This window comes from Nicotiana attenuata, chromosome 7 (assembly GCF_001879085.1).
Source record: "Nicotiana attenuata strain UT chromosome 7, NIATTr2, whole genome shotgun sequence".
NCBI classification, from domain to species: Eukaryota; Viridiplantae; Streptophyta; class Magnoliopsida; order Solanales; family Solanaceae; genus Nicotiana; species Nicotiana attenuata.
In genome coordinates this window covers 3622599-3636601 of record NC_031995.1, presented here as the reverse complement: position 1 = coordinate 3636601, position 14003 = coordinate 3622599, and the positions used below count along the sequence as shown (strand labels likewise).

Here is a 14003-nt window from a genome sequence, read left to right as displayed (position 1 = left end):
GTGACCGGGCATGCCTTGTCATTTTGACACGTGGCATGGTCCCATTGGCTCTTCCGTTTGACTTGGCGTGCCACGTCATTTGACATGTGACACCAAACTGGGCCTCTAGGAAGATGACATCTTGGGCCTAATGAATTGAGCTCATTACTTTAGCCCAATTAAATGGGCTAGCCCAATGGATNATTAAATGGGCTAGCCCAATAGATTAAGACTTATTTAATCCATATATATTGGACTTATATAATTAATTCAATTATATTAGCCCATATATTTATTTGGACTAATATATCTTGAATTTAAAATATAGTCCAAATTATTTCATGGATTTAATTTTAATAAAATTTACATGCCTACAAGAACTCCTAACACAAGTGGTTCCTAATAGTATTTAATGTTTATGGGTTCCTACAATAATTTTGAATAAATTTTCAATAGTAACTGAGTTCACATTTAAATATTTATAAATATTTAATGGATTTCGACATTTAAATATTTATAAATATTTAATGAATTTCTCGAACACATTTATACTGTTTGGACAAAAGTTATTGAATTCACGTGAACCCATAGGCCGGGTGAATCCACCCTGACTCCTAAGCCATGCCCAATAAAAGTGGAAGTTACACATCTGATAAGTGATAAGAACAATACACATTGATCTTAGCCATAAGACCAAGAAAAATATAAAGCTTATAACACAAATAAATAAAGTTTTCACTATATATCATTTAAAATTAATATTTTTTTTTTGTCAAACCAACTATGCCCACAAAATAGCAAGGCAAAATTAGGATGACAAGAAAGCTAAGCACCAACTGAGCAGCCAACGTTCCTGACGGTTATTTCCGCACTTTGGTTTCTCCTCTCATTTCTCGTTTTCTCCGCACTTTGCACTTAAACCATTGATTATATAATTCAACACATTTCATCTGTTTATTAGACACAGCAACCCCATTTTTTTGATTTTCTTGTAATTCATTCATCTGTGTCTCCTAAAACATGGCGACGGCCTTTTCTGCAACAAAAGTTTTGCAACCTTTGCCCTTCAATTCTACTAGATCTGCTGAAAAGCCCCTTTTGATCCAAAACTCATCTTTTCTTGGATCATCATCCTCTCATAAGCTTTCTCTCAAGAAGCCTTTTTTGCCTCCTAATTCCCAGCGTCGATCCAATGCAGCAGTTGTTGCCGTTTCTGATGTTGTTAAGGAAAAGAAGTCTAAGTCCAAATCCTCTCTCTCCAATCTGGTACTTTGCATTTTCTTGATTGTTTTGTATTGATTTTGGCTTTACAAGCTCAGTTTTAATTTGGGTCATGCAAAAGATTCGTGCTTTTTTGGGATTTTACTCAGTTATTTGTGTCTTTTCATACAGTTGATTGGGCTAAAGGGACCTGCATTTTCTTAATTTTAATCCCAATTTTTTTGATAATTTTGGCATTTGCAAGCTCAGTTTTCATTTGGGTCATGCTCAATTTGTTTACTTTATTAACTCCATCTTATAAGTGGTGTCTTTATGGGCTTATATGGCGATTAGTTCTTGTTCCTTTGAATTTCTCATATAACATTCCTGTTGCTTGCTAAAGATTCCTGCTTTTTGAGATTTTAAAGTGTTTTAAGTAATTTTTTTGTGTGTTAATTTTGTGCTTATCCTCCATTGGATTTTCGTATGGCATTGTAGTTGTTTGCAAGATTTTGTCTTTTTGTGATTTTACTCAGTTATTTGTATGTGTTGTTCCATTTAGTTGATTGAGCTAAAAGGGTCCTGCATTTTCTTAATTTTTATCCCAATCTTTGATAATTATGGCATTTGCTAGCTCAGTTTCCATTTGAGTCATGCAACTTTTGACCTAGTTGTAACTCGTTATTCTAAGTGTTTTTATTATGGCGATTTAGGTCCTATTCTTTCTAGGAGTGGTTTAGCCTTTCAGAGATATATACATTTAGAAAATACAGAGAACTCTAATTCTTTTTATTTGTATTTCATAATATTGGCACGAGACGAGTTAAAGCGGAGTAACATGGTTAGTAAGGAATTAAGGATTTATATAGCCGACCCCAACTTGTTTGGTATTGACCGATTGAGGAGTAATAGTAGTTGATCTAGTGCTTAATATTCTCTGAATTTCTCATGTAGCATTGTAGTTGTTTGAAAAGATTCGGGCTATTTGTGGTTCTTACCCAATTATTTTGTGTCTGCTGTTGCATTTTAGTTGATTACTAAAGAGGAAGGGTTGGTACTGTACGAGGACATGGTGCTGGGAAGAGCTTTTGAGGACATGTGCGCCCAAATGTATTACAGGGGCAAAATGTTTGGTTTCGTGCATTTGTACAACGGCCAAGAAGCTGTCTCAACTGGTTTCATTAAGCTCTTGAAGAAGGAAGACTCTGTAGTTAGCACTTACCGTGACCATGTCCATGCATTGAGTAAAGGTGTCCCAGCTCGCCAAGTGATGAGTGAGCTATTTGGAAAGACCACGGGCTGTTGTAGAGGCCAGGGTGGATCCATGCACATGTTCTCCAAAGAGCACAATGTTCTTGGTGGTTTCGCTTTTATCGGTGAGGGAATCCCGGTGGCTACAGGTGCTGCATTCACTAGCAAGTACAGAAGGGAGGTCTTGAAGGAGGCTGATTGTGATCATGTCACTCTAGCCTTCTTTGGTGATGGAACTTGCAACAATGGCCAATTCTACGAGTGCTTGAACATGGCCGCATTGTGGAAATTGCCCATTATCTTTGTTGTTGAGAACAATCTGTGGGCAATTGGGATGTCCCACTTGAGGTCTACTTCTGATCCTGAAATTTGGAAGAAAGGTCCTGCTTTTGGGATGCCCGGGGTTCATGTTGATGGCATGGATGTGTTAAAGGTGAGGGAGGTAGCAAAGGAGGCTATTGGAAGAGCTAGGAGAGGTGAAGGTCCCACTTTGGTCGAATGCGAGACTTACCGATTCAGAGGTCACTCTTTGGCTGATCCAGATGAGCTTCGTGACCCTGGTGAGTGTTCCATTTCCCTTCTGTTCATTTGCTCAAGTATATTAAATTCTCCAGTTTACTTGTATTATTATCCCCAATGTACTCATTACTGTTTCTTTATTACTGCTGCTTTGGCATCTGTGGTACCTGACAATAATCATAGCCTATGTTTTCTGGGTTTTGAAGTTTCAAGCTTTAGTACTTAACAGAGAGCTATTTCTATAAAATTAACAATAGAAAGCTTGTCTGAAAACTCGTTGTGTTTTGAGTACCCTATGGGTATTTTGTGTAGTGAATTCTGTCAGCAACTATACAATGTCGTAGCACATTAGCCAAACATCTCTTCTAGTAATTTCTGTACTATGATATGGTGAACAAAAGGATATTAGCATTTTCCTTCTAAAAGAAAAGGATATCAACATTTTGTACAAGAAGTTTCAAATTGGCTGGTTGTGCGGAAATTTTTTAAATAGTGGTTTATGTGTGAGCTGAGAAAATGTAACCTCAGTAAAGTGTGTGGAATGAAGAGCACTTCCTATTTGATTATTTCTAGCTTCCCTTTACACTCAAGCATATAACATGCATCTCAGGGGCACCACTAGATATCTTCTCCGATGGAGAGACAATTACTTCCTTTCTTTGACCTTAATTTGTTAATATTGGCAGCTGAAAAGAATCACTATGCCACAAGAGATCCTATCACTGCCTTGAAGAAGTATATGTTTGAGAACAACCTTGTCAGCGAAGCGGAGTTAAAGGCCATAGATAAGAAGATTGATGAGGTGGTTGAAGAGTCAGTTGAGTTTGCAGATGCAAGCCCTGTTCCAGCTCGTAGCCAGCTGCTAGAGAATGTATTTGCTGATCCCAAGGGCTTCGGAATTGGGCCCGATGGAAGGTACAGATGTGAGGATCCCAAGTTCACTGAAGGCACTGCTCATGTCTAGTTCTCAAAGCTGTGCTGTGGACCTGCACAAGATGGCTTTCGGTAGTTGATGAGAAGCAGGTCTTCATTAATTTAGTAATTATTGATAGCACTTCTCTCCCATGAGAAAGATCTAATGTTTAGTTACTTTATAGTTTCAATTTTGTTCAGGGTGGTCTTCTCTTTGTCTTGGTCATTGTTTCTTAGTTGTACTATTCATGAATGACAAAACCTGAAAGGCCTTGCATTCATCTTTTTGTATGTTAAATGGTTGTGAGCATCATCTAGTCTCTTGGCACTCTGTCTCTTATTAAACTTCTTTTAGCTACTTTGCTGTGTGCGGTCAAACTTAACTCTAGTTGTTGCATCCTTGTAAAGCTGGGGATGAATTGTCTTCGCCCTTCGAGAGAACCAATTTGGAGGGTGCTATTGTTTTGAGCATTCGTTATCTGATGTGTATTGTTGATATACCAGTATTTATGTGGCTTGGTCAGTATCATGGAGGGTATACCACTACCTGTCTGCTCCTAAACTCTCATGGGGTTGCTCAATATTTTATCAAAGTATTCTGGTGAAAGACTAGGTGTGTGAAGCTCAAGTAGATACCAGATCTTTACTTGTCTTAGTTAAGCAGAATAAATACAATATGCTTTCACTTTTGTGGAAAGGTATTCAGTTGGAGACATCAACGAGTAGTGCAGAGTTTCCATCAATGGTTGCAACCTTAGTTGCTCTGACAATTGCGTAGTGCATTTTCTCATCTTCTTGACAAACAACAGGCAGAACTGCTGCCTCATCTACTCAGCCTATTCGCCCAGGAGAAATTAGAGTTTGATTCAAATTTTAGAATTGAAGCACCCAAATTTAAGTAAGAGTATCTCAAATGTGTAAAAGCAATATGCATGTTGAGGTTGATGAGTTTTAAAGCCAATGGAATGAATGTACAGCTAAAGAAAGCCAGTGGATGTAACTCAGAACAGCAGAAGAAACCCAGTATATGGAATTTGAGAGAGTACATGTCTGTCCAGAAAGAGGAGAAAGAATCATTTCCACGGAACTTCAAAACACTAACAAACATTTTTGTCATACCATAAAATACAACATAATCAAAGACCTCTATGCAATCTTCCTGGATCTCTGTTGCTCCTGTCTATTGTTTACAGAATTTGGCTGAAGGTCAGCAGCTTTTTCGTCAAAGTTTTAGAACGTCACACTCACACTGCTAGTCAGAATTTTGCAAGAATGTTCATGTCCGTTGGAACACTTGCATACCTTTTAAATCGATCATAAAAGCGAGGCTGCAATGTGTTGTCTTTGTTACAACATAATTAAAAGAAAACTCATAAGCACATAGACAACAGAACCTTAAATCAAAGATCTTGTTTCCATGGATGCACAACCTAGTATGGAGCCCGATGCAGGCTTACACATTGGTCTGGTCTCCCTCCACCTTAAAGGTAAACTCAGTGGGTTGCATACTCTTACTGTGCTCAACTTCACAATGTTAAACTTCCCGGTTCCAGTTTCTTCCCATCGCAGCACTCTTCCTCCCAAAACATAAATTTCATTTCTCAGTGCAGCAAATCCATAATCAAAGACCTCTAGGGGCCGTGGATGGTCAGGTAGAATCACAGGAGGTACCAAACCCCTATGATGCCACTCACCGTCTTCCACTTCCCTAGTTTTGACAGAGCTCCCGCCCCAATCGACAACTGTGCATATATGACCACCATCAAGCACCTGAATTCCCAAATGCATAGCCCTCGAAAATGGCCAAATATCATCTACACTCAGCCATGTTTCATCGGATGGATCAAAAACTACAGATGTCTCCTGCTCTAGTAGCCCAACAAGGTCCGTCAGAACATAAAATTTACCCTCGAACGATAGCCCTAAGCAATCCATCTGGGGACTTGGCAAGGGTGGTAGGTCTTCCCACCTGCAAAATCTAAAAAGTTAAGGAAAGAGTACTGTATTAAACATAATTTAACTGCTATCTTAGGATTTTGTCAAATGAGATATTAGCCCATTCTATTGCTTCCCAAAAAAAGAAGGATTAAAAGTTAGAAACAGAAAGGAACATTTTCTATGATAAATTAACAGGACCACATAAGTTTCTAAAAACTATGACTCCTACGGCAAATGTAGTCAAAGCTTAAAAAATTGATATATATTACCTTGTTCTAGACTACTTATAAAAGTTCCACTGATCTAGCATTTTGGTGCTTTTAGTGTCCCTGTTCACATATCACCCTTATACTTCCATTAATATTTTCTCCTTTTAAAAAAAAATTGGGACGTGTTTTTTATTTCAAAAAAGTGTTCTCTGTCGTATATGCCTCTTGAAAGTTTTTTTCTAATAAAGTATATGCTTCTTGAAAGCTTAATTTGGACATAATGATGCTGGAAAGGAAATAAAGAAAAAAATTCTACCATATAAAAACTAAGACCACAAAAAGCGGCAAAACTAAATTTCCGTAAAAGAAAAAGGAAAGTTACATGGATACTCCAATAGAAAATAATTTGGCAAAGGAAACAAAATAAAACAATGTAGATTCATTTTGACTTTAAATTTATATTCTAAAAGCTGGTAAATTATCAGCAAGTACCCACATGTGGTGCTAAATGGGAAATTAGTTCCACTGCATCTTTGCGAGGGAGGTACTATAAACAATGATTCCCACACTATGGACGGGTGTGAGTGAAAACTTAGTCGACCACATAAGCACCCCCAATGTGGTATTAAGATACAAAAAGGCTCTTGCATCGTAACGGTGATGATGGTAAAGAAGCTAGTCCAAGAGGCTTGAATTCAGATAGGTGGTTGGAACATAGGCAAGAGACTATGTGGACAGGGAAAATGACTAGAGACATCGACAACATAGGCATGATAGAGATAAAAATAGGAACTAAAATCAACGTGAAACCAAGACATAAGGATATGGTTGTTCCATCAAATACCTTCCTTTATTAGAAAGCAACTTCGAAGTTCGAAGTATATCTTATAATGTTTTCACTAGACTAATCACTAATAGGCTTGTAACCCTTAGTGTTCGCTAATCCCTCTTTCTTTCGCGTGATAGCAATAAAGGATGCACGGAACACAACACGGTCTCCATCAACTCTTCCTTGATCGTACTCTATCATTGTTGGAAGAATGCCAAGGTGAAACCATCAAGTCAGGGGTGTTCACTTCCTCTTCTACGATGGCCCTCTCCAACCAATCCCTCCTACCTTCACCTATTTGGTTAAAGTCTAACCCTTTAACTTAAGTCTTCAACTCACTTCCATTCAATAAAGGATGCACGGAACACAACACGGTCTCCGTCAACTCTTCCTTGATCGTACTCTATCATTGTTGGAAGAATGCCAAGGTGAAACCATCAAGTCGGGAGTGTTCACTTTCTCTTCTCCGATGGCCCTCTCCAACCAATCCCTCCTACCTTCACCTATTTGGTTAAATTCTAACCCTTTAACTTAAGTCTTCAACTCACTCCCATTCAAAACAAATTTTCATAGAACCCATAATTGCCTCCTTCATCTCTTCCTTACTCTCATCCAATAACCAATGTTGTCAAAGGCGCGCTTGAAGCGCGCAAGCCCTGAAGCGAGGCTCAAAACATGTTGAGCGCTTCACCTCGCTTTGTGGACGCTTCAGTGTTGCATAAAGGTTCTAAGGCATGCTTTTCCTTGCCAATGAGTGTAATCCTGAAAAAGGCGACACTAAATAATTGATATTTCACTTCATCGTCATCTTTTTTCAATTTCTTTGTCCATATATTTATTTTTCATGCTTATAATTATTGTTCTTAGACTACATATACATACTTTTACTTTTTCTCCAGTTGCGCCTTTTTCCATTAAAGCCCACCCTTTATTTGCGCGTAGCGCTTAAAGCCCCAACGAACCTTAGAGCTTTTTTGCGCTTTTCGCCTTTGATAACACTGCCAATAACTATGTATTATTTCCTATTTCATGACATATGTACACATCGCTTAAACCCAACAAGCTGAATGTTCCCAAAATCTCCTTTTCTTCCTCTTTTCCTACAATTGCTATAGATATACTGCATAAAATACCTGATATTTAAGGTTGCCACTTCAATACCTTCTTCCGCATAGCAGTAAGAGAACTTGTGGTCGTACATGGGTTTTTTAGTTAGTATCTTGTGACCGAATATATATATATATATATACTCCCTCCGTTCCAATTTATGTGAACCTGTTTGACTGGGCACGGAGTTTAAGAAAAAATGAAGACTTTTGGAATTTGTGGTCATAAACAAGTTAAAGAGGGGCCCAGAAGTATTTGTGTGGTTATAAAAGCTTCTCATTAAGGGTAGAATTGTAAGTTTAAGCTAAATTGTTACCAAATTTAGAAAGAGGTCATTCTTTTTGGAACGGACCAAAAAGGAAATATGTTCACTTAAACTGGAACGGAGGGAGTAAATTTTAAAAAAGACATCAATTTGCATGAATACTTCCACTGGTTAGCTTTTTTTCTCTGAGACTATAAATCGTCAGCCTCTAGCTGAAAAGCTTCTAGTTCAAATTAAGGTGAAATGTGCAGAGAATTGTCAAAACCAGAAAACAAGTGACCTGTAAAGGATAAAAAAGTACTAACTTCAACAGAGGAGTGAGCGGTACTTGACCAAAGTGAAAATGAAAAAAATGGCAAAACGGAAGCTGAAACAAAAAACTAAGTTAGCAAAAAATGCAGAAAGAAGTGAAGAAGTTACATACAGTCTGGTTTACAAATCATTTTCTGCATACTTTCAGTTTCTTCCTCTATATTAGTTATACCTAGCCCCTAAAACAATTTGACAATCTCGACAATAATTGGGTAACTTGTGGACCAAATAGTAGCATGATAAACTATTTAAATATTGTCAATTTCATGGATACTTTGCAACTTCAATGGTCCATTTTTTACCCTTATCTAAGCTTAGTTCAGTATTCAGAAAACCATATTTCCTTATACACTAAAAATGTGTAAGGGAACGCTTGATCTTGTCAATTAAATATTGAAGAAAAAGCAAATCACATATACCATAAGTTTCTAATACATACTTGTCAGTCAGAGGATTATAAACTTCAACAAGAGCAATCCCTCCTCTTGATGATGTGTCGCGCCCTCCAGCTACATAAACCTTACCAGAGACAACACTGCAGGCGAAGTGAGAACGTGGTGTTTTCATACTTGCAACTCTTCTCCACTCTTTTCTGAAAGGATCAAATTGGAAAACTTCATTTGTTGTCAGGGCTTTTTGACGCAAAAACACTTGATCATTTGCTTCATATGCGCCGCCAATCAGAAGAAACTTATTCGAGACACAAGCACATGAGAAACCAAGGTGCTTCTGGTCAGGGTGGCTTGTGGGTACCCTGGGCAGAGGATGCCACCTATCAGCTTCAGGATCATAAGCAATCCACTGATTCTCAGATCCTTCAGTCAGAACAAACAACCAGTTTCCGCACCATCCTTCTCTAGCTTTGTAATTGGAAAATTCTGCACTGTGGAACAGCTTCCTCCATCCTCTACATACAGCTTCGAGAATACCATGATATCCATGTGATATCATTGCTAGACATCTCAATGCCAAATCATCGGGTAATCCAGGTATTATCGGTTGATGAACTGTCTCCCTACAGAAAAGTTACCTCAGAAATGAATCAGAGTATGAAATAGAGATGAAGGAAATAGCATGCAGAGGTCAGGATTTGAAATGCAACATTGGAGCATGAGATGTACAGTGCTTTTGAGTACATATCACTAAAGACTTTCTTAGCATTTCAGATGACTTGCACAAGAAAGCCTACAAGTTGAAAGAGTCAGTTTTGGGCTTAAAGAAGTTGTAATGAGGGGCACAATAGAGGAAAAGGAATGGCAATAAATTACTGCAGTCCAAAGTACTACAGATAGGAAAATTTTCCTCAATAGAAATAAAGGAAGGAAAAAACAAGAGGTGACGGAAAAGCACACCAAAAAGAACAGATATGAATTGATGGGTTATAGCAAAAATGAGTTCCATGTTTTGAGCTGCTTCATGCCAATAATCTATCTCGAAGAAGCAACTGTTGATTTTAGTAATTAACAATCTTTGATTTCATTAGACTTTTGATGAAGGATTTCAATGGACTTGAAATATAGAAGATTTACAGCAAACTTACTGAAAATCTGTGACTCATGAAACATGAGAAAACTTGGGTTAACTATCCAAGCTTCCCATGGCAATACATTAGATAAATCAGATTAAGCTTTCTACCAGTTAAAGATCCATCAATAACTTTATTCATTCTCAAAAACAAAAAATCATATTTCCAATTTAAGAGAAACTATTGGAAGAAGACTCTTGACAGAAAAAGAACTGAACTGTTTCCAAGTTTTTAGTAAGCATCCAGGTAGATTTCCTCCATATTAGAGGCTGCATTGGACTGCTCTCATCAGAAGAGCCACATTCTGCAGCCCATTTTGTACTAATTTATCACCAATCACTCTGTAATTCAGAGGCGGGACCAATATTTCAACTTTATGGGTTCTGGAATTTAGCACGATGATTTCAAGTGGTAATAACTGAGTTCTAAATTTAATATTTAATTTATTAACACAAATACACTGTTTGAGCAAAAGTCGACCGAACCCGTTATAGAGCTTCTAGCTCCGCCCCTGATATGTATTTGTATTCACTGTTCACATGACCAATTAAACTAGTGACAGTGTCAAAAAATTTGTATACAATCAGTGAATCTCACCTCTAAAGCATGTTAGTTACCATTTTTATCAGATTCTCAATTAATGCTCCTCAAACGATTTACATGTAATTATTCCAAGAGCTTCTACTGTTTGACAAAAACATAAATTTCAAGCAAATCTCAGTTAATGTACCTCAATGTAATTAAAGAGATATAAACAACACCACACTTTCCTTACAAGAGGAAATCTAAAACTTAAAAGTCACATAATGAAGCACTCAATTTTCATTATCAAGCACCAAAAAACACCATAACATAAAAACCCACAACAGATAAATGACAATCCATCAATCAAGCGAATTTCAGATATCTCTTTCTTTCTTTGACACAAAAAGTGTAAACCCATTTTAATAATATTCGCAAGACTATCATTTACAATAAAAAATAATGACCAATACTTTAGGGAAAAGTCAGAGCTGAAAAACAAATACAAAGTGATGGTATGGAGATTTTCTTACATTAATGAGGTCATTGGCTAAGAGCTCATAATTTCCGAAGAAATGATTGGTCAAATGATGGACAGAGCAAATGAAACTAGAAATGGGTCAAGAAAATCCAGCTGGTTTAGAGGGTTTTTGATGTAATTAGTGTTGTTTCTGGATGCTGCATCCAATTGCGATTTCATACACATAACACACTACAACAAGAAGAACGAGACTGATTTTCTGGTGGTTATTATAGAAAAAGGGCTTATATTTTGTTGGGTTTATCCATGTATTATTCTGAGACCGTTTCCGACAATTTAAGTGGGCGTTTGGACATAAGAATTATAAAATTAAAAAAAAAAAGTGAAAAAATTTTCAAGTGAAAATAGCATTTGAAAATTAGAGTTGTGTTTGGATATGAATATAATTTTTGGGTTGTTTTTGAAGTTTTGTGAGTGATCTGAGTGAAAATTTTGAAAAGTAACTTTTTGGAAATTTTTAAATTTTCGAAAAATTCCAAAATTAATCTTCAGGTGAAAATTGAAAATTTTATGACCAATGATAATAGGCTAGATTCATGTAGTTTGGCGACTATTTATGCCCCAACTTGACTATGCTTCACAGTTCTAGGAAGGTTAAAATGACGATAAAATGGCTCTAATTGTGAATTTCATGTTTTGGAGGAGCAAATTGTGCTTATGAGAACTTAGGACAGTGTTTGGAGCTAAATTAAAGCAAGGGAAGCCCCTCGGAGTTGAGTACGTGTGAAAGAAGAAAGAAAAGAAGAGAGAAAATGCTGATCCCCTCTAGCGCGGGCCAAGCGCGGCCTTAGCGCGACCGCGCTCGGGACAGTGCACTTGCCCATATGGGCGGCCACTAGCGCGGTTCGAGCGCGGCCGCGCTAGTCAATCCGGAGCGCAGGAAGTTCAGGGGTAAACTTGGATGTTTGGGGGTAATTTGACTTAACCTATAAGAGGTCCAGCTCGCCCAAAAAGACATTATCAAGGTTTTTATAGTTTTTGTGAAGGCAAGAGGCAAGGAGGATAATTCGACATCGAGTTCTACCTTTTTTTCCTTTTGTATTTATCATTCATGATGAATTTTGCTGTTGTTAGTATGAACACGATTATGAGTAGCTAATTATTTAGTCAAGGGTTTTGATGGAACCTGTTGAGGGATGCTTCTTGTTGTGTTAATATAGTTTGCCCAGTTTAATCTCTATTTGTTCAACTACATTCTTGTTGTAGTTAATTGATAGGATCCTCAATTAGCTATGCCTATTTAATATGTATTACTCGGGAGAGAGTGCATATTTAGGTAGTTGCTGAACAACACCACTCCCAAAGTATATGAGGAATCAATAACAGAGGGTTTAAAGGTGGGATTAGGAATAACAAAACCTTGAGTGTGATCTAAGTGAGCTGTAATAAAAGCCAGCTAGCTTAACTCGGGAGAGTGCGTCTAGTAAATTATCGTAATTACTCGGGAGAGATTTACAGTAGTAAGGGTGCTCATGATCGATAGAGACAATTAGGCAAAGCTATGCGAAACATAACAGGAAGGGATTCCATCAATAGGGGATATCACAGCCTTAGATCCTTCTCTTATTCGTTTACAACTCAGTCATAGTTAACTTTTAGTTTACTTAACTTTATTCAGTTATAGTTAGTAAAAATATCACCAATTGTTATTCAAAATATCTGGAAAGTTGATTACGAAGAATTCAGTGAGTCTGATAAAAGTAATTGGTAGGTTAATTCCCTGTGGGATTCAACTCTGGGCTAAATACCCGGATTATATTTGCAACGACCGCTTCTCCTTTTTATAAGGCATAGTTGGGTGTGATCAAATTTTGGCGCCGTTGCCGGGGAATTAATGGTGTTATCAATTATAGTTGAAAGAAATACAAAAATTCTTAGTGTAGTCAGTTTTCTTTATTTTCAATCCATACATTGAAATTTTAACGTTTGTTAACTTGGTTGTACAGGTGCATGCCTAGAAACTCATCGAGAACTGGTGAAATATTTGAAGCATTATCAGATCCCGAAAAAGTTTTCAAGGCCTTGAATCGGGCCAACCGGAAAAAACAAACAACAACAATCAACTGAACAACTTGAACCAGACATAGGGAATCGCGAGGTAGATCCGGCTGCGCCAGTAATGGCACCTCTTGTGCCAGAGGCTCCTCTATATGACTGGGCACAACCTACAACAGAGAATTTGGCCATAGCGATATTAGTCCCGCAGATACAGGCCGAATCTTTTCAAATCACAAACAACATGCTGCACTTGTTGCAAAACAAGGGACTATTTTCAGGGTCATACATTGAAGATCCTCAACAACACTTGAAGAATTTTCTGTCAATCTGCAAAACTCAAAGGCAGCCTAACGTAACTCAGGAAGCAATAAAGCTGTTGTTGTTTCCATTCTCAGTGACTGGAGCTGCCCAGACTTGGCTAAATTCACTCCCCATTAATTCCATCACGACTTGGGAGGAGTTAGTCAAGCAATTTGTGAACAAGTTTCATCCACCCAACAAGACTGCTCAGCAAATTGATGAAATTTTGAGCTTCAAACAGAAACCAATGGAAACACTACAAGAAACATGGGAACGATCAAAGGGATGTTGGTTATATGTCTGCACCACGGTATTCCAGAGCAGATGTTGGGGCAGCGTTTTACATGGGTCTAACAGATAGCGTGAAGGCTAATGTTGATGCTTCAGATGGTGGAGCATTCTTGAGCAAATCATGGAGAGAAAGCCAGATCCTACTTGACAAGATGGCACAGAATTCGGGGTGGACAACCAGGAATGCACCTATCACTCCAGTAGTTCACTCAGTGCCCTTAGATCCATCCAACACTCTTGCTGAAAATATGGCCACCTTAATGACACAAATGAGTATACTCACCAAAAAGGTGGAAGAGTCAGGG

At 37.8% G+C, this 14003-nt stretch overlaps 2 protein-coding genes across 2 annotated transcripts; one reads left to right on the top strand and one right to left on the bottom strand.

Moving 5' to 3' along the window:
- On the top strand, window positions 758–4219 carry LOC109228543 (pyruvate dehydrogenase E1 component subunit alpha-3, chloroplastic-like). Its single transcript, XM_019393665.1, has 3 exons — window positions 758–1245; window positions 2210–2990; window positions 3636–4219. Exons 1-3 carry the CDS (start codon window positions 1000–1002, stop codon window positions 3911–3913), a joined length of 1305 nt encoding a protein of 434 aa, XP_019249210.1. The 5' UTR covers window positions 758–999; the 3' UTR covers window positions 3914–4219.
- LOC109228544 (F-box/kelch-repeat protein At1g16250) lies at window positions 4834–11359 on the bottom strand. The gene is made up of 3 exons (XM_019393666.1): window positions 11102–11359; window positions 8961–9536; window positions 4834–5830 (listed from the first exon to the last, which is right to left on the bottom strand). Exons 1-3 carry the CDS (start codon window positions 11113–11115, stop codon window positions 5257–5259), a joined length of 1164 nt encoding a protein of 387 aa, XP_019249211.1. The 5' UTR covers window positions 11116–11359; the 3' UTR covers window positions 4834–5256.